At 32.0% G+C, this 21258-nt stretch overlaps 1 protein-coding gene across 8 annotated transcripts in view; it reads left to right on the forward strand.

Moving 5' to 3' along the window:
• The window catches only part of NBEA (neurobeachin), a 602800-nt gene that overhangs the window by 194417 nt on the left and 387125 nt on the right, over positions 1-21258 (forward strand). For all 8 annotated transcript variants that reach the window (XM_036831611.1, XM_036831614.1, XM_036831612.1 and 5 more), the window contains 4 exons: positions 1665-1772; positions 4832-5000; positions 6554-6649; positions 18344-18782. In XM_036831611.1, the coding sequence (XP_036687506.1) occupies positions 1665-1772; positions 4832-5000; positions 6554-6649; positions 18344-18782 (812 nt within the window). The remainder of the gene's footprint in view (positions 1-1664; positions 1773-4831; positions 5001-6553; positions 6650-18343; positions 18783-21258) is intronic.

Below are 21258 nucleotides of genomic sequence, written 5' to 3' on the forward strand. Positions count from 1 at the left end.
CCCTTCCTCTTTCTAGGAGTTAGCCATTCAATATATATATCATGAAATGAATAAATAAGTTAGTATTTTTGAGAGCTTAGATCTTAAAGGTGTCTGTACTTAGTTCAGAAGATGATAGGGAACATTTCAAGCCTGTCAAGCCAAGTAGTACACTGATTGTAGAACATGGACAAAAAAGCTCAGTGAGAGGGAAATCCATAGTAATTTAGTTGAGCTAGTCAGTGTCTCTCTAGCAAGAACCTTGACAATGAAAGATGGATTATAAGTGATGGATATAGAAATATTAGGGGAAAAGTTGACTTGGTGAGAAAACACGTTTCAGAATAGAGAATCAATGGAGAGAGTTTTTTTTTTTTTTCTTCCCTATTTTTATTCATTTTTAATGTGGCACTTGAGTAAGTAAACCTTAGTTAATTTTGGTGTGTTACTAACCTGAGTGAACTTGTATTAGCCACATGGTTTCTTTGCACCTCATTTTTTATACTTTCTAAAAAGGAGCAGTAATACAAGCTTTTCCTATAAAAATGTCTCAAATTAAATTATGGACATAGAAGTACTTTGTAAACTGTAGAATAGTATATAAATTAAAATATATACTAAGTTTTCATGTATGCTATGAACAGTATATTATTTCTTTAATCATTCTCTGTTAAACATTATTAGCCTATTTTTACATATTAAAGCTGAGGTTCAGAGAGGTTAAGTATCTCACCTAAGGTTATATAGCTGGTTAGTTTTGGAATTGTAATGGAAGCCAAATAATTATCAACCTTCAAATACCATATTCTTTTCACTATTCTGTGCTGCAAAGGAGTCAAACATCTTAAGAGTGAAATAGAATAATTGAGGTTTACAGAGAAACAGAAGGAGACTTATTTATTATTAATTAGAGTAACAGGTTACTTTATATGCAGGAATTGTATTTGGTACTTTACATACATTATCTAATTTAATCCACACAATTCTTAACATACTTTGTAAGTGAAAAAGTACTAGATTGAGTTTCAGGGATCTTTGCTGTCTTGCAAGTTTGCTATGTGACATGTTACCTAGAATGTGTGGATTTTTGTGTCTTCAGCTATAAAAAGGATTTTGGTGGTAATGATCTTTAATGTCTTTCAGCTTTAATATTAAGGCCACGACTAAAGTTTTCTTTTTGCTCACCTTTCTAACATTTTGTAGATCATGAAATGCTTTCACATATGAAATCTCATGTAATAATGTAACATAATAATTTCATACATTATAAAAGCATGATGGATAAGTGAACGCGATGACTTAAAGAGACTTATTAACTAGAGGTAGGCAATGTGAGGCTCAGAAAAATTTACTAACAAACTTGAGGTCACACAGCAGAGATTTGAGCCCAGAGTATAAGATTAATATTTTTTATGCCATAATTTTCTAGCCTTTCTTTGTCTATAGCGGTAGCTATGCTGATAAAGAATAAGAACACTAGTAAGCGAAACCATGACAGGAGTAGAAGAGAACAGAAAAAGTGCCTTGTAATAGCATATTGTTGTCAATAAATGTTGTTCAATGAAGAGAGGAGGTAAAGAATGTGGCCAGTTTAATGACTAAATTAAAGGTATTAGAAATTATACTACTATATAAGTTTCTGTATTATACTATTTTTTCACAATTCTCTCTCTTTTTTTTTTAAGACTCCACTAGAGAATGTTCCAGGTAACCTTTCTCCGATTAAGGATCCCGATAGACTACTTCAGGATGTTGATATCAATCGCCTTCGTGCAGTTGTCTTTCGGGATGTGGTAAGTTATGCCTGCTTGATTTCCCAGGAAAAAACTTTCCACTGTCATTTGTGTAAAATAATTTAAATTCTATAAGAAAGCTGCATATTAAAACTAAATGTCCTAGTGTCAGGGATTGTAGGTATATAACATGCTTCTGTTTGTAAAATGGTAGAGCTTAGCTTTATCTGAAAGCTTATTGATATGTTATTTTTTTTAATGATGTTAAATTTTTATTTAATTTGTATGGATACTAAGAATAGGGATAACTTTGAAAATTATAGTTGACTTTATCTTGAATCACCTACTCCTGTTATTTTTTTTAATGATGTTAAATTTTTATTTAATTTGTATGGATACTAAGAATAGGGATAACTTTGAAAATTATAGTTGACTTTATCTTGAATCACCTACTCCTGTCTTTTAGTATTCCTTGCTCCATCTCTAGGTACTGAATATTTTGCTAATATCAATGTTCCTTGTATTATGGATAAAAGGGATTAATTCAGTAAGGTGTTATTGGCAGTTACGTTTGGGGGGCAGTTACTTTTGAGATAAGAATCTGCATTTTAAAATATAGATATCAATGGGAATTTGAGTTAGAAAGGTTGCTTAATAAAGCTTATTGAAAAGATAGCTTAAGGAAGCGGTTTCATGGAACCCTCCAATTATATGATCACTTATTCAAAGTAAGTATAGATAAGATTGGCCTTTCCACAAATTGTGTAGAAACATACACAGCATTTCACGGCAGACGCAATATTGGCAGTACCCCTTAGTATAGTTGCTATTTATCAGCCATTTTTGATTCTATTTTTCTTATTTTAATTGATGATTTATGAAACATAGAAGGAAGTTTATGTTTTAAATTTACATTTAATAATAAATTGGATAGAGTACTTTGTACTTGAGAAAGTGGTTAAAATATATTTAAGTCATACAGCATAATACTGCATGGTAGGAATATATGATAGAAAAATTCTCACTCTTTAATATATATCAGTGCTTATAAATCACTAAGAAAATTACAACCATACCAACAGAAAAATAGGCAGTGGATATAAAATATGAAAATAAGGTAACAAACATATGATTTAAAAGTCAGTATAACCAGTAGTCAAAGAAATGCAAATTTAAAACAAGAGTGAGATAAATATTTTACCATTAAATAAACTAAAAAATTTAAATAATATTACCTGTCATTACAAGGATGCATTGAAACATGCGCTGTGACTTATCACTGGTAGGAATAGAAGTTGAATAAACTTTTTGGAAAGCTCTGTACCAACATGTGTTAAAACTCTTATAAATATTGATGCTTATTACCCAGTGGTTCTACTCAAGCTATTTAAGCTCATGTGCTCATCAGAGTTGCCTTCAGGAAAATTGACAACATTATAAATATCCAATATAGAGCTTAATAGATCATAGTATATTCATTTAACAAGAAACTGTGCAGCTATTAACATCTTATTTTTGAGGGAAACTTAGTGACATGTAAAATGCTCATGATATATTTTAAGGGAAAGCAGCAGTATGCAAAAATACTTATACTACGCAAATATTACATTTGTATGCCAAGTGTACATACATGCACATGTTCACCTTTATTCTTTTTTTAAAAAGTCTGGAAAAAAGTACCCAAGTGCTACCAGTGATTATCTCTAGGTAAACAGTTTTTATTTTGTATTTTTTTTGTATTTTCTATAGTAAACCTGTATTGCTTTTGTAGTTAATAAAAAATAAAGGAATTTTTAAAAATAGGAGATAAAACATATAATAGTATAAAAATCATGCTGTGAGAAACTCTATAATCTGGACTTGAATTTGGACTTGGGAAAAAAATTACTAATAGTTTAACCATTTAGAAATGGGAATTATTCATCCTGAAAAAAAACATGTTGTGGAAAGAATTTTTTTTTAAATGATAGATGATTTAAACATGGAGTATGTCTTCATCTCCAAGAGACCCATTCGAACCTGACATAGAAGGGGTTTATGTTAAGTGTGACATTGCATTTAAATTGTTAGTAAATTCTGCATCAGGTTATTGTGGTGGATTATCATAATTTTTCTAGTATCGATAGATGTTTTGTAACTATACTGGATAACCCAACAGTGGTGCTTATTAGCTTTATTCCTGAAAGAAGGGAATTAGTGTTCCCAGGTGTACCTTCCAAACATCATGGAGGTAACATAATTTGTGTTCACTGAGTTTATACTGTGTATCAGACACTTAATATATATTACCTCAGCTTTCAGTAAAAGGTTAAGAGAAAGCTAAGACTCAGAAACATTAAGATCACACAGCTAGTGTGAGGTAGAGTCAGAATCCCAAGGCAGATCTTTGCAAAGCACTCTCTTTTTTACCACCGTATTTCGTAAATTCTAAGGTACACTTTTTTTTCCATTTTAAATAATATCCAAAATTTGGAAGTATTTTACAGTTGCTATATTTTACAGTCAATTGTAGAAATTATAGTAAGATTTCTACTTAACTTTTGAAATTTTTACGAATCAATAGTCATTTTTAGTTGTCTTAATTTCAAAACCACATGAGATAAAAAATTAGGTCTTTAAGGAAAAATTATATATATAAAAGCTGTCTGTTACCCACAGAGTATGAAATAGTAAATTCATAATATTTCAGAACAAATTTAATCTGTTTTGGTCTATTTGAAACTCTTGTCTTTTTTTATTCAGACGTTAAATTATTCTTTTCAAGCTTGTGCTATCTGCATATCTTATAAATATGCATTCTCTGTTGTTATGGAAGTAATAGATACTAGTAGTGGAGAGGACAAAGAATAAAATCTTGTGCCATATTCAGCAAAATCTTAACATTCTCATTTTTTGAAATTACATTCCAACCTGTAAATCAGATGATATATTTATGGAGATTTTTATCTCTACTTAGATGATACTTATTAAACAGCAGTGTATACTTAGCAAGTTTTAGTAAAAGTTAAATGTCATATTTTGCCTCCTTAAGGAAGATGAAACAACAATAGTTTCTTGTACTCTAAGAACTTATACTTTAAAAGTTTTGAGTGTCAACACTGCCTTTTCATTGTATGCAGGATGATAGCAAGCAGGCACAGTTCTTAGCTCTAGCTGTTGTTTACTTCATTTCGGTTCTGATGGTTTCCAAGTATCGCGACATTTTAGAACCCCAGCGAGAGACTGCAAGAACTGGAAGCCAACCAGGTAGAAACATCAGACAAGAAATAAATTCACCAACAAGTACAGGTACTCAATACTTGTCTAATTATTTGAATTTTCATCATCATTTATCTCCTTTTTATTTCATTTTACATCTAGATTTAAACTGGTTCTATTCATAATCACCTCAAGTATTTATAAGTAGGTGGTATATAAATGCCAATTTAATATTCTTGAATTACACAAAAACGTAGAATGATATTTCCTATATTCTCATTTTATCAGAGAGTTTTGGTTTTAATTTTTCGATTTATTAATACAGATCATTTATACTACTGTTTAATATGCAAATAACTCATATATTTTAAATGTATAATTTTAAACTTTATAAACATAGGAAAGTAGGAGGTCCTTATAGAGTAGTTCAATATCAACAATAAACCAAAATATAAATCTTTATAGCCAAGTTCAAAGATAGCATCCCTCTTTCTTTCCTTCTTTCTTTCTTTCTTTCTCTCTTTCTTTCTTTCTTTCTCTCTTTCTTTCTTTCTTTCTTTCTTTCTTTCTTTCTTTCTTTCTTTCTTTCTTTCTTTCTTTCTTTCTTTCTTTCTTTCTTTCATTGTGTGTAGTTATTTCAGTATCTAAATATTCTGTCAGAGATTTATAATAAACAAACATACATTCTAAACTTTATACCAAAGTTGCTTCAACTAAAATCAAAGACTTCTAGACATCAATGAACCATTTTGGATCATGTTGTCTTTCTCATCTATAGAAGATGCTCATGTTTTAGGAGTTCATGCATTATCAGCTTTATCTACTCTGCTTGGAAGTGATAAACACATCTTCTGGCAACTAATATTTTAATATCATGGGGAGCCTTTTATCAATTGCATTTCTTGCTGGGTGTTTACATCAAGGTTGTTTCTCTGTTGTTTGCAGTGTGACCTTAGTAACCCAGTGGTTATTTCATGTACCACTGGATTAATTTGTAATAGAAATTATCTTTCCTAAATAAATGCATATGATATACAAATTAAATGAATATTTTTAAAAGTGAGTAGAAATTAGTGGTCAAATCTCTGCATTTTGTTTTCCATATTCATGTCATATCTCATTTACTTTTTATCACTGTTGTGGAAATACAGATTATATTTAACTATAATTCTTTGCTGTTGCATGCTGTATTTATTTTTAGTTCGTAAACATGGTATTTCTTTGTAGTATACTTTTACTTTTAACTTTATTCTTCAAATTAAATGTTATCCTACCATTTCAGTTTATGTCTTTTGACCATTTAAAACCCTGAGACTCTATATGTTAATCAACTCTTTCTTCATTTTTAATACATGCACAACAGTCATATATGTATAAAGCAAACAATATTTTAGTGAACCTTCCAGTTCTGATTTTCTTCTGTTTGTATGTCTCTGTGTCTGTTGCTAAAATTACTCTACTTAACAAGTATATTGTTTCCTTTCTCTTAATACATAATTTCTTTCCTTCCTCCAGAAACGTGGTCTTTATTGCTAGTACTGTTTGCATGTTGTAGTGATATAGAATTGTCTTGGATCTTCAGTGGACCATGTTGCAGGTTGTTACATGCTGGCTCAAATTTGATTGCATAATTTTCTCCACAGTTGTGGTCATACCATCTATCCCTCATCCAAGTTTGAACCATGGATTCCTTGCCAAGTTAATTCCTGAGCAGAGCTTTGCCCACTCATTTTACAAAGGTAATATTAACCTCATCTCCTGACCTGTTTGGATATTCTTAAATTTCATCAATCGTTATACAATAACCATCCTTAATCTAATTGTTTATAAACAATTATACACCTCAGGTTTCAAGAAGATATAATACGTTGTATTTATACCTGGATATTGAGAGCAAAATATAGTTTTTATATTTATATTCCATTATATTTCTTTAAGTATCATCTGCAAATTAAGGCTGCCTAATTATATGTATAATAATATGCACAGTGGTGGCATTCACTGGAGGTTGCCGAAGAGTCACGTCTTATTAGTGGGACTAAATTAGCCCTAAAATGAAGGCTACTGTGGAATGACAACAAAAAAGTTGAAAAAAACAAGCCTCGAAAGCATCAAACTGATAAGTTATTTAATTTCTGTCAGAACAAAATTCCAACTCTTTTTAAAGGAATACTAAAAAATTCGTCACCAAACAATGTAAAATTCAACGTTAAGCATCTAATAAAAAATCATTAAATGTGCAAAGAAGCAAGAAAATGTGATGCATAAGCAGAAGAAAAAAATCAGTCAATAGAAACAGATTCAGAAAGGATAGATATAGCAGAATCGTCAGATAAGGGCATTCCAACATCTATTATAAATATGTTCAAGATGTTTTTCAATTTAAAAGAAAAAGTGAACATAATGTGAAGAAAAATGGAAGATTTTTGTAAAAGAACCAATTTGCAGTCTTAGAGATGAAAAATAAAATAGCCAAAATGATGTCTCTGGGTAAGATTAACATGAGCTTAGTCTCTGCAGAACAAAGGTGAGCCAGACTATGCCCCCCCCGCCAGGATTTTCCCGTGTACGCACCCTGCATAATTCCTGGGACAGTGAATATGATAGATTTTACTATTGTGACAGGGTTATGTTATATATGTTAGCACAGTTGCTTTTTTTTTTTTTTTTTTGGCTTAAAACAGAAATGTATTCTCTCGTAGTTTTGGAGGCTAGAAGTCCAAAATCAAAGTGTCAGCAGGGCCGTGCTCTCCTTGAGGGCTCTAGGGGAGGATCTTTCCTTGTTTCTTCCTAGCTTATGGTGGGTGCTGGCAATCCTCGGCTTTCCTTGGCTTGTGTGAGCATCAACTCCAATCTATGTCTCCATCTTCACATGACCATCTTCTCTCTGTGCCTGTGTCCAGATTTCCTTCTTTTTGTAAGAATACCAGTCATATTGGACATGGGCCCCACTCTAATCCAGTTTGACCTCATTTTCACTTGATTATATCTGCAAAGACCCTTTTTTTTCAAATAAGGATATATTCACAGGTTTTGGGGGGACATGAATTTGGGGGGAACATTATTCAATCCATTGTAACCAGTCAAGGGTTGGTTCATTGCTTTGTGGGTCTTTTAGTCTTGTCTTTTTTCTTCTTCTCCTTTGATACTTGATTCACATCTTTTTAGCACAGTTGCTTTTAAGAAAAGGTGATTATACAGGTAGCTCTGACCTAATCACATGAACCCTGTAAAGGCAGAGAGTTTTCTCTGGCTGGTTTGGAAGAGGAAATGAGAGAGCCTCAAAGTGTGAGAGGGATCTGAAATAAAGGAAGTTCTTCATTGCTGAGATGGAGGTGACCATGCAACAAAGACCTGAGATCACCTTGTAGGAGCTGAGAGCACTTCCCGGCAAGGGACTGAATTCTTCCAATAACCGGAGTAATTTTAGAGAGGGCCTTGAGCTCCAGATGATACCACCATTCAATGTACTTCATACATTGGCTAATGATATGGAAGAACAACTTATAGAACAAATAAAGCAGCAAAGTATTTCTTATTACAACTTGATGAATGCACAGATATTTTTCATAAACGTTCAAACTTTGGACATAATGATGAAATAAAGGAAAAATTCTTTTCAGCTTTATTGCTTACAAAGGCATCTAACTCTGAGTTGTATAAACTAAGAAGGATTAGACTAAATTAGATTAGATTAGATTGGAGTGCTGTCTGGAATTTGTTTTGTGTAGAAGTGTGTTCCAAAAGGTTAACTGCAGTGACTAGAATATACTCTGGAGTAGTTAACCTGATGAAGGAGCCTGCATCAGAATATCTATGCACTGCTTTCTTTATCAAGAAACGTTTACTATGAAACAATTTTAGCTGAACTGCATAATGGTCTTAGTGGTATAATAAAATTTTGAATTACTTTAAGGCCGATGTGGTAAATTTTCTATTCTTTTAATTATATGATAATATGGAAGGTGATAGTAAGTAACTGTTACTGTGTGCTGTCATGCAGTGGTTATTGAGAGGAAAAGTTCTGTTGATGATGTTGGAAATACAAAGTCAATTCTTAGTGTTTTTACAGGATAAGAATCCAGTTTCATTCCGTTCTTTAAAAATTAGTAGAACTGGCCTCTTTGTCAGACATATAAACTGTGTTAAATGAACTTAGTATACTTCCAAGCAGGAAAGGATTGCAACATGTATTTTTAGTGTCAGAAAAGATGAAAGAACAAAAATAAAAGAATGTTGGAAGTACACAGTTTCTATGACATCTTGCATAATTTAATAAAAATTATTTTAATATTTATTATATAATAATTATTATCAATGAAGTATCTCTATCTTAAGAATGATCTTGATTTTGCTCATCTTGAAAAGTTATCTCCTATCATTTTATATATTTGATAGAATGTCTTGTATTTTATTTTACATTAGAAGAAGATTCGTATATACAAAATTTATGGATCTGGAATCTATTTCTTTCATTGAAATATAATTTATGTTTGATTATAACTATATGGGATAAATTATTGGAAATGAGTATTGATGAACATTGAGGGTGTATTTTGAAGATACAGCATTTCTAGTTTCATTTTGGGTAAAAGTATAAAATGAATACATATTCTGAGCTCTCTGAGTTCTCATTCTATCAACATAACTCTGTGACATGGCTTTCTCCACTCTGCGTGTAATTAAAATAAAACAAAAATAGGCTAGCTATATGTTATTCCCATGAGTAGTAGTATTGCCAGTTCTACTTGGATTAGATAAGTTAACAAGCAAAAGTTCATCACATTATAAACTTTAAATATTTATATTCCTAGTATTTGTTCAAAATGTTTATATAGGCATTTCTTCTGGGGAATCGCTCTTTGCTTAAAACTTTTTATTTATGATGTATACTGAAAAAAGTTACAAGTACAGTAACATTTGTCTAGATTGATCACCTATAGCCACACTTTCAGTCAACAACATGGATAGTTTTTGTATTTTTTTTCCCAATTTACCTTTGTTCTGATTATATTTATTGAAATTTAATTTTATGTCTATGGAGTCAAATATTACAAGCTTTTGTGCTTTTATTTTCTGTTTTGAGAAGACTGATCTGGACTACTCTTCAACTCCTTCACACTTTACTGCCTTTTTTCACCTCGTTATTGAGCCTTTTAAAAAATTCTGAACTAGCTCTTTGGCCTCTCTCTTCTTCTTAATCTTTGATAGTCCTTCAGCCCTTGGAGTATTGCGTAGTTTCTTCCTTGGACTTCTTGTCTCTAGTCATTTAGTCCAGGGGCCCCCAACTCCCGGGCCACAGACCGGTACTGGTCCGCGGCCTGTTAGGAACTGGGCCACACAGCAGGAGGTGAGGTGAGCGGCAGGCTAGCGAGGGAAGCTTCATCTGCAGCTCCGCTCCCCATCGCTCACATTACCACCTGAACCGCCCCCCACCAACCATCTGTGGAAAAATTGTCTTCCACGAAACCAGTCCCTGGTGCCAAAAAAAGTTGGGGACCGCTGATTTAGTCTGTTACTGATGACAAGTTTTAAATTAACATTATTATGTAAAATAATAAAGTAATGTAACGAAATGTAATTTATATTTAATATAATACATTCATATAATAAATATTTTATAATATAACAAATATAATAATTTTTCTTTCAAAAAATTCCTAAGGGATTCCTATAGTTTTCAAAACAGTTAAAATGTCTTAACTTATAGTGGCAAGACTACTCTAGTTCTAACTTATCTGGATTACTACAGTCGTCTCCAAAGTGGTTTCCTCGCCCCTTGTCCTGCTGATCTTTATTTGATTTTTTATAGTTTTGCTGCAGTTTATTTTAAAATATAAATGAGATTATGTCTCTTTTTGACATAAAAATTTCTCATAACATTTAGAGTAAAATATCACTACCTTCCTAACTTCATTTCATGTGGTTCTTGCATTTGCTCACTACAATGAAACTACCTTTTAGTTCTTAAATCATGCCAAGCACTTTCCTGCCTCGTGATCTTTGTATTTTGTTCCTAGTTTTTGGCTCTCTCTTTTCCCTATTTTTTGTATGACTGTAGAGTACTTATCCTTCAGGTGTCTGGTTAAAGGTCACCTCCTCACAGAGGCTTTCCCCGACTACTATAGCTAAGGAGCTTCCACCCCACAACCACCTTATTTTCTTATCATGGCATCCTCTTTATTTCCCTTCTTGCACTTATACAATTTATTTATTTGTTTGTCTATTAGAATGTGTGCTTGAAGAAGGTAATTCCTAATATCTAGCATGGCACTTGGAAGTACATACAGTAAATATTTGTTAAGTAAATGGGTAAGTTATTGAGAAAGCTAAACAATTTTTAAAAAGTTGAATATTGATGGTAGCCATAAAATGTATTTCATTAATAAACATACTTAAAACAGAGAAAGGAAATTTTTATTCATAGCTTGTCCTAGAAGCTGTAGAAGCTTTATGTTAATTATTTCACATTAGGTTTCAAAAGAAGAATGTTAATATTTAGGTGATCTTACAAATAAATATGTTGTATTAGTTTTCCTCTAGCAATTTATTGTCAGGGAAAAGAATTATGTTCACAGGAAATAAAATAATTAAGATATTGTGCCACTTACACGAGAATAGACATATAGCATAAACAGTCTACAAATAGGTAGGAATTTGTATGAGTATTTCATATATAATAAATATAACTTTTCTAATCAAATGGAAGAGGAAGTATTATTTGGCAAGTGGTATTGGTATTACCAAATGGGGTAGCCAATTGAAAAAAATAAATTTATGTCCTTATTTCATATAACATGCTAAATAAATTCCACATGTATTAAAATTTAAAGTGAAAAAGGAAACTGAACATAACTCAAGAAAATTAAAATTAATATTTATATAATATAAGAAAAGATGTTTTAAATCATAACATCAAAGACTGAAGTTGTAAAGATATGACTAAATAAGTTTTATTTATCTGCATGTCTGAAAATGTTAACAAAATTAAAAGAAAAAATGCAAACAGGAAAAAATTTACATTTATGTGATAAAAGTTAATCCTTAATAAATAAAGAACTCTTACAGATCAATTAAAAGAATATATCACAGCAATGGAAAAATGTAAAAAATAGCTGAACAGTTAGTAAGAGAAAGGCAATGTAAGTACAAATAAGGGAGATTTATTTAAATCTACTCATAATCAAATACATTTATATTGAAACAAAACTGTACCATAATTTTCAAATTGGGCAAAATTTTGAAGGGAGAGAATATAAATATGTGCATTTTACATAGAATAAAAATATCCGTGATCCTTGTTCTACTAATTTTACTCTTAGAAATATATATTAAGGGAGCAGTGAAAGATATGCCAATAATTTTTTTACCACTCAGTTTTTATTTATTGCATACTTAGAAGTAAAGCTAACATTTATTAAATAAATTGCTACATTCATATAATCAAACACTGTGATTTTCAGCTTGCACATTTGTTATTTTATCTTGCTTTTGGAGTCATTTTTAATGGACTCGTAATTCATTATACGGGTGCATTATTTATTTTACGTGTACTCTACACTGTCATTAGTATAATATTTATAGAATTCTTATTGGATACTGATGTCAAATATCCTATATATTTTATCTTATTTACAGGTGAAAATCATGCTCAGTTATCCCTAACAAATATGTTTTTAAAACTTCAACTCTTTAAAATAAATGTCTGTTTTCAGTATTAGTAAGGGTACCAACAAAAGCCTCCCTCCTCTCTTTTTTCTTTCATCTTCTAATTTGATCTTTTTTCCAACTTACCTTATGATTCATTCATTATGTATTTGCTGAATAAATGAATGGTTTCCTATTACATACTAGGTACTGGAGATACATAATAGTGATCACAAAGTCCCTATCTTTATGAAGCTAACATTCTAGTGAGGAAGATAGACATTTAGAAACCACACACTTAAATATATAATTGCAAGCTATGTTGTATTCGAAGAAATAAAATTACAGATTATTATGAGAAAGTACAAAAGAAGAAACCTAATTTAATTTGGAGGTTGGGAAAGGCCTTATAGAAGTGATATTTAAGCTTTGAACCAAACAATGAATTCGGTTAGTTTGGGAAAAAGAATGGGGATAGTGGAAGCACATTTCTGAAAATGTAGCCACATATTCAGAGAAATTCCTGGGCATATTTTGGGAACGTATGTGGGGTGGAACATAAGAATCAAGTGAAAGAGAAGCATTCCATGAATTTAGACAAGTAAGCAGGAACCAAATCATGTAGGGCTTGTAAACTATACTAAGGATCTGGTTTTTAAACTAAGCAGAGGAGAGTTATATTAGTGTTCCATTGCTGCCATAACAAATTACCACAGACTTACTGGCCTAAAACAAGACAAATTTATTATTTTATAGTTCTTTAGGTCAGAAGTCTAACATGGATTTCACCACGCTAAAATCAAGACATCCTCCAGGCTGCATGCCTTTTTGGAGGCTCTTGAGGAGAATCTGTTTTCCTTGCCTTTTCCAGCTTCCAGAGGCCACTCATATTCTTGGCTTATGGCTTTGTTTCTTATTCCTCCATTTTTAAAACCAAGAACTGTGCATCTTTCGGACTATTCTTCTGTAGTCACATCTTCCTCTGAGCACAGCTAGGAAAGATTTTCTGCTTTGAGGTTTGATTGAGCCCACCTGGATAATTCAGGCTAGTCTCTTCTCAAAGCCCTTCCATTTAATGTCCTTTTTGCCACGTAAGGTAATATTCACAGGTTATGGAGATTAGGACGTGGACGTCGTTGGGAGGGAGGGGGCATAATTCTGCCTGCTACAAGTATCATACAATTTTACAAGAGTATTCTGGTTTACAATTTTACAAGAGTATTCTGAGAACAGTGAGGGAATAGATTAGAGGGGCATTGAGGGAAACTGAATAAACCATCCGAGGCTGTTGCTTTCTAGGTAAGAACTGCTATTGCTTAGGACTAAGGTGTGGCGGCAGTAGAGATTAAACAGGAAGATAAATTAGACATACTTTGGAAGTAAAATTGACAGGATATGGTAATAGATTGGATGTGGGGCATGAGGGTATGAGAAGTTTTCAAAGATAATACCTAGCTGTCTGGTCTGAAGTACCGAGATGATAAGTAATCATTTGTCAAAGCAAGCAAGAACGGAGGTAGATTATTTGAAGAGAATGACCAAGACTTCCATTTTTAGATGTGTTAATTTTGAGATGTCTGTGGAAATCTTCTAAGCCTTTGGGAAGCTAAATCAAGCAAGCACATTACAGGTGATAGCCTGATACATTTCTTAATCCTCATAGCACACATAAGATCTACATTTTTCAAGTGTGGTCCTTGCAGCTTTTAAAGCGTAACTAACTTGTTCAAGATAACATGGAAAACTAGTAAGCTGTGGAGCCAGAATTGAAACCTTTATCAACTTGACTACATTCCCATGATCTTTCTTATGACATATTCTTTTCAGAAAGAAAGGAGAAATGCCCAAAGTAGCTGAAGGGAGGCGGGAGTAAGAGGTTGTTCTTTTAGGGTGGGAGATACTGATCTGCAGATAAAGGGACCAGAGCTAGGGATGAGAGGTAGAAATTGAAGATAAGTAGAGAGAATAGCTGATAGAGTGGTTGGGCTCTGTATTTTCTTTTCTCCTTGGAGTTTTGGTTAATTTTTATGCAATTTAACTAATTTGCATTTAATATAAACAAGATATACAAGTTATATACAGATCTTTTTGTTTACTTTAAATTACTCTAATGTGAATAGTTTGCTTAATATTACTATTTGAAGAGCAAATAAGTAATCTTGATGTAATTTTTAGTGCTATACTAACAAGAAGCTATATGTTCCTTTCATGTTATTCCTTATTAAAGTAGTTGGGAAAATAGCAATTTGAGTAATTTAATAGGTAAGAAATATTGAAACACTTCATAAATTATCATAAAACAAGATTTTTGGTGGAAGGAATGTGTTAAATGAGGTCACAGTGTAGAAATCATGTCATTTGCTGAACTTAACCCCATATTTTTCCGAACATGCATTAGATGAACTCATTAGGTTCAATGAAAAACAGTAAGAAAAAGAGGCATCTGGCACCCAACTGCCTGTTCTGACAAGGTTAAGATCACTCAGGCTAGTAATATTTCTCCTTTGTGTACTGACATGGCCTATTGCTACAGAAACTGTCGAGAACTACTGAAAAGTTGCAAGTCTCCTGTCAGTAATATAACCTGCACAGGTGCAATCATTTATACTTTCTGTGCTGCTCATGCTTAGCTTCTATTGAAGTCACTTGGGTTAAATCCTCAAAGTACTTTAGTGTTACAAAGAAGCATTCTGGAAACATGTAATTCGTCTAAGCTGAAGCTTATGCTATCATCTCAGAGTGTGTTCTGTAAATGCATAATGGGAAATTAAGGTAGGTTTTTTGAGTATTGACCTGTTTTCTATTTGCAATTACTGTTATAAAATTTTTCATTGGTGTTTATTTTTATTTCTAGGTGAATAAGATCATAGACTTTACAAAACTTATGTATTTGAATAGAATTCTTATTGAAATATCAAAATTACTGCTCTCTTGAAATAATTCTTTTATCACTCACAGTAAAAAAATTAAGATTTTTATTACTGTATAAATATTTTGATGAGTCATTTGAAAATATTTTAATATTCAAATTTAATAAACTTTTAATTGTGTTTTATAATCAAGAGGTCAACATTTATATTGAAGTTCCATGTATCTAGCTACTGAGCTATAGATTTTAGTTGTCTACTGAGAGAGTCAGTTGAATAGAAAAGCAAAAAATTGTATAGTTGGTAGAAAAAATCTTTTTATATGACACTTTGTGGACACAAACCAAAGATTTTATTTTCTTAGATATTTTGTTTGCTAGCAAAATGCTTATATTTCAGACAAATACAACTTGAAAAGTTTACATTTTTATGTAGCTCTTAATGTAAAACACATCATAAATAAAGATTCTGAGACATCATGTTAGGGTAAAGCCAAACCTGTAGACAAGATCTATAAATTAGCTAAATTTAGACTAAGTGCTAGACTTGACTATATGCCTTTTGACAATTAAACTCTGTAAGAAAAGTTAGCCCATGCTAGTAACTATTCCACTGTGATATTTTGTTGATGTTAGAGTTCTCATTTTGTTTCTGTGTTTACATTCTCTGTCCTGTTGCTATAGAAATGTCACTATCGCTATTTAATTCTCTCCTGATTTTTCTGCTGTAATTGTTTTCTCTCCAAGAATATGTAATCTGTAGATTAAACATGCATTAAGTAAACTCAGTAGTATCTCTAAGAGTGGAAATAACTGGCTTAGCCATCTTCCCATCCTATATTCCTAGGTAATTTCATCAGTTTCCAAAATTTGATTGTCACCTGTGTTTGAATGTTCCCTAAATATATGGCCATAGTTTCCTTGACTTACAGATATAAATGTTCCAGAGATTCTGCATACTCAATTAATTCATTATTTTCCTGAATAAACTTGCTTCTTTTTTGCTTTCTTCTTCAGTTAGTGACATATCACCATTCTTTTTATTTTTTTTCTTCAAGCTAGATATTTCAGAAGCATCTTGATTCTTTCTCTTCATCTTATTCCTAATGCTATTATTCTAATTTGTCTTAATCTGCTCTCACAAGGTTTTATTTAAAAAACGCCAAATTGTTATCTTTACCTCTTACCTTTTTCCTTCTCTAGTGTTTTGCCAGTAATATTACTGAAATTTTCTGTCTTCTCAAAAAAACTTTATGCAGTTATTTTAAGTTTTAGCCTTGAGAGCAACTAAGAAAAACCTGTTTTTCATGTTGTTCATCTAGTGTTTGAATATTATTATCATGTTCTACAGAGTAATCTTTTGTTCTTTCAATTCTAACATCCTTGCCCAAACAAACAAGCAAAACTAAAACCTATTTAATAAATATGAGGAAAACTGCCACATGACTTGGACTTCTGAGAGAGGTATATCCTTAGTTTCCTGTTCTAATAACCTTTCAAATCAAAGAAACAAAGAAATCAACAACAACAACAACAACAAAAACACCTAAGGGCAGTTTCGGTACTTCCCTGGTGGCGCAGTGGTTAAGAATCCATCTGCCAGTGCAGGGGAGGTGGGTTCGATCCCTGGTCCGGGAGGATCCCACATGCCGTGGAGCAACTAAGCCTGCGAGCCACAACTACTGAGCCCACATGGCACAACTACTGAAGCCCACGTGCCTAGAGTCCACGCTCCACAACAAGAGAAGCCACCACAATGAGAAGCCCACGCACCACGATGAAGACCCAACAAGCCAAGAATGAATGAATGAATAAATAAACAAACAAACCTAAGGGCAGTTTTAAAGAACTTACAGATGTTAATTTCGAAGAGATCATAGACATAATTTAGCTTGCCCTTCTTGTATTACAAAGAATAACTATTAGTTATTAAAGTAATACAAATAGCTGCCATTTACTAAGTACTTCATGCAGGAACTGCAAGTAAATAAGTGTGTATCTTATTTTCTTTTTCAACATGACTTTATTAAGTTAAAAGCTATTATTATTCCCATTATACTTAGATTAGATAAATTTTTCAGGGTCATCATTTAGAATTTGGTAACATTTTATTATATGAAAAACTTTATTATAGTGACCTTTGTATAATGAGATTTAATAGGAATTTAACATTTTAAAGATGGTTTTCTTTTTATCTATTTTAATTAGTAATATTATATACGTTTTCATACATATTTGTGATTCAATTTTCACAAATTGAAATTTATATTTATTCACAAAGAATCATCATGAGTATTCCAAAATAATTGTTCTTAAAGGCACATATAGGTTAGATTCGTGAGGCTCACTATTCTATTATCAAAGCATTTATCCTTTTGAACTAATCATTTGACATGCTTTTTGCAATTAACTCTTTAGAATTTTATGTATTATGTGTAACTTAAAATATATCTTTAGTTTAAATATTTCAATCAGGCATTTCATTATTGGTTACTGAAATACCAAAAAAGATATAAAAGTAACTTAATATTTTTAAGGAGATATTGGAGAAGTATAATAATTTATCTTGCATGATTGGTAGCTAACAAAAGTATAAAAGGGGAGCTTTATATAATAATTATTTACAAGCTGCTATAAGCAACTGTGGTAGGAACTATTTCTCCATGCTTATATATCAATTTTGAAATGCCAGATGATTTATAAAAGAAACAGGGTTCTGTTGATGCTTGCCAAACAAAATGACATGTGTATGTGGTTGATATGTTTTAATCAAGTTGTGTTGTTATGCACATCCATTTAGCAGATTTTTGGTTCCTTGCAGGTTTTCTTTTATTTATTCTAATATGTGAGTATATTTTATTGATAATACTGGGTTTTTACTCGTGAAGCTTTTTGTTTAAATCATTTTCTTTCATTACAGAAACACCTGCTGCATTTCCAGACACGGTAAAGGAAAAAGAAACGCCAACCCCTGGTGAAGATATTCATCTAGAAAGTTCCATTCCTCATACTGATTCAGGAATCGGAGAGGAGCAAGTGGCTAGCATCCTGAATGGGGCAGAATTAGAGCCTAGCACAGGCCCTGATGCCATGAGTGAACTGTTATCCACTTTGTCATCCGAAGTGAAAAAGTCACAGGAAAGCCTAACTGAGAACCCCAGTGAAATGTTGAAGCCTGCGCCATCTATATCTAGCATTAGTCAAACCAAAGGCATCAATGTCAAGGAAATATTGAAAAGTCTTGTGGCCGCCCCAGTTGAAATTGCAGAATGTGGCCCTGAACCTATCCCATACCCAGATCCAGCACTGAAGAGAGAAGCACAAGCTATTCTTCCTATGCAGTTTCATTCCTTTGACAGGTAGGTACTGAACTTATTATTTACAGTGCTCTATGCATAGAAGGAAAATCAGTCTGTTAATTTAAAAATATTAGGAGGGTCTTGAAAACATTATATTTTTTACTGTAGATTCTTACTACAAAGACTATCAAAGTGACAGGCCGACCGGATTGATCTCATAGTCAGGCATTTTAATAATATGTTTCAAAAAAGGGGGTTCAATATGAAATGGCGGATAGCACATTGAATTGGAAATAGGGAAACACAGATTCTGATTATAATCTATCATCAAGTGACTAGAGTAGATTGGAGAAGTCATTATATATATATATATATATATATATATGTTTTATATATTATATACATTTATATATACATATATGTGAGGAAACTGGAAAGTAATTGTTTTTTGTTTTAGGGAGAAAAGATCAAGTTAGGAAATCAAATGTTTCTTAAATGTCAAAATAAATATATAGTCAAAATGTAATATATATTCCATAATGTTTTCTCTAAAATAGCCAAACTGCTTTGTCCCAGTTAGACACAGTAATTTTTTAGAGTTTAGAGGTTGAGGTGTGGCCGTAAAGCCATTTTCAGTTAGGATGAATTATCTTTTTCATACACAAATATGATTTAAATTTTGCCTGTAAGCATTTTAACCAGCATCCTACAGATATTTCTTGAAAATTTATTGTGAAAATATGAATGGCATTAGTCATCATGTCAAATATAAAGAGATAGAATCAGGTTTGTTTTCTATGAACTTAAAGTAGTAAAAGGAGATAAAATGTTTGCAGATAGTTGTCTCTAAGATAAAATGTGTTAAGTGTCAGAAGTTTTTTAAAAACTAAAAAAGGAGGGGTATAAAAGGTAGGAAATTGTTTTTTTTTTTTAATAGTTTGGAGGTTCATTCATATAGTTCCTTGGATGTTCCTTATGCCAATTCATATTTGGTTTGTGTTCCCAGGATATATGTGTATTTGTGTTTATGAATTTATATAAGCATAAGCATGTAAGTATTTGTAATTGTGTATATCTATAAATCTTTATCTATAAATAAATGTTATAATAATTTAACTTGGGGTCATAAGTTTTATGTTCCATTTAATTTTTAAGTTCTATACCTAAATTTTGTTAAAATATAAAACAGTAAATACAGAGAATCATTGTAATTTGCATAAGAAAATCCAGTGAAATAAACATTAAGTAAAATATTTCTGTTCTAATTTGGATTATCGTTAGAACAGTTTTTTTCATTAAAACTTAACGAAGCAGTCATCTGAGTGCCAATATTCGTAGCTACTCAAAATTTATTACACTTTTGAGGATATTGCTTTACAAAAAATAGAACTTTCCACTTGTTCCTGGTAGCATTTGTGCAAAATGCAATGAGAGTGGAATCATTCTTCTAAATTGCATAAGTAGAAATGAAATCGAGGAGCACAAAGCATATTTCAATTCTTTTTAGGAGAAGGGTCTCCAGTGTGGTTAATATATGCAGTAGCTCAAGTACTATCAAATGTAAATGATGAGATGATATTGATGAAAGGAAGGGATTGAGGTCTCAGGGGGCGCTGATGACGGATTGAACAGAAGCGGCCTTGCACTGCACGTAACTCAAGTCTGTCGTCTTCAGTGCTCAAAGCCATAATGGGAGGTGGCAGTCTGAAATGAGTTGCCACGGCAAAGAGTATTATTTTTGAAATGCTTTCACACAAATCACTAGGCCCTGCATACAACTTAGTTTCATGCTTTAATGTCATCAGGAGGCACAAATTGGTGTGTCTAATTGTTTGCCACCTGCCAGCAAAATGAGCTGCCAGCCAGCCAGACGGGTTTGATTGTCTGTCAGCCATTCAATAGATTGAGGGTGACAACATCAAAAATTTAACTTCAAAGTCTGGAGCTTTGAGCAGCTTTTCTGAGACATCATCCCCACAAGTGCTTCTGGACAACTGCATTTTTCAATTATATTTCCAATATATTGCTACCATTTGCCTTATCTGTCTTAAGGTAGCTATAATTACATTATGAAGTATATAAACATATTTCTGAAGTACTAAAGTCTGAAATTCAAGTTATGACATGTCTTTTAACATCAGATTGAATTCCTTGAAAATAGAACCCAAGAAGACAGGCTTTAGAAGCAAATCTTTAATACTTACAGTTTCAAACACAGAATTAACATGGGTCTTACTCTACCAATAATGTATTTTTCATTTATATCTTTAGTTGAAAAATAGCTGTAAACTCAGTTGCTCATTTCTTTGTAACTAAATCATACATAATAATATTGTACAATCGTAGTGGAAATCACCTAGGATATTCCTTTTGTTAGACAATAGTTTATTTATTCTATTGAAAACATGCTAACAGTGTATTCTTTATACTTATTCTAGATTGTAAGTTTGGGAATAACTTCCTAAAACAACTGATGTCAATTGAGTTATGTTAACTTATGCTTTACATGTGGAGTTTCTCCTCACTTAGGATGGCG

Source organism: Balaenoptera musculus, chromosome 18 (assembly GCF_009873245.2).
Source record: "Balaenoptera musculus isolate JJ_BM4_2016_0621 chromosome 18, mBalMus1.pri.v3, whole genome shotgun sequence".
Classification (NCBI taxonomy): Eukaryota; Metazoa; Chordata; class Mammalia; order Artiodactyla; family Balaenopteridae; genus Balaenoptera; species Balaenoptera musculus.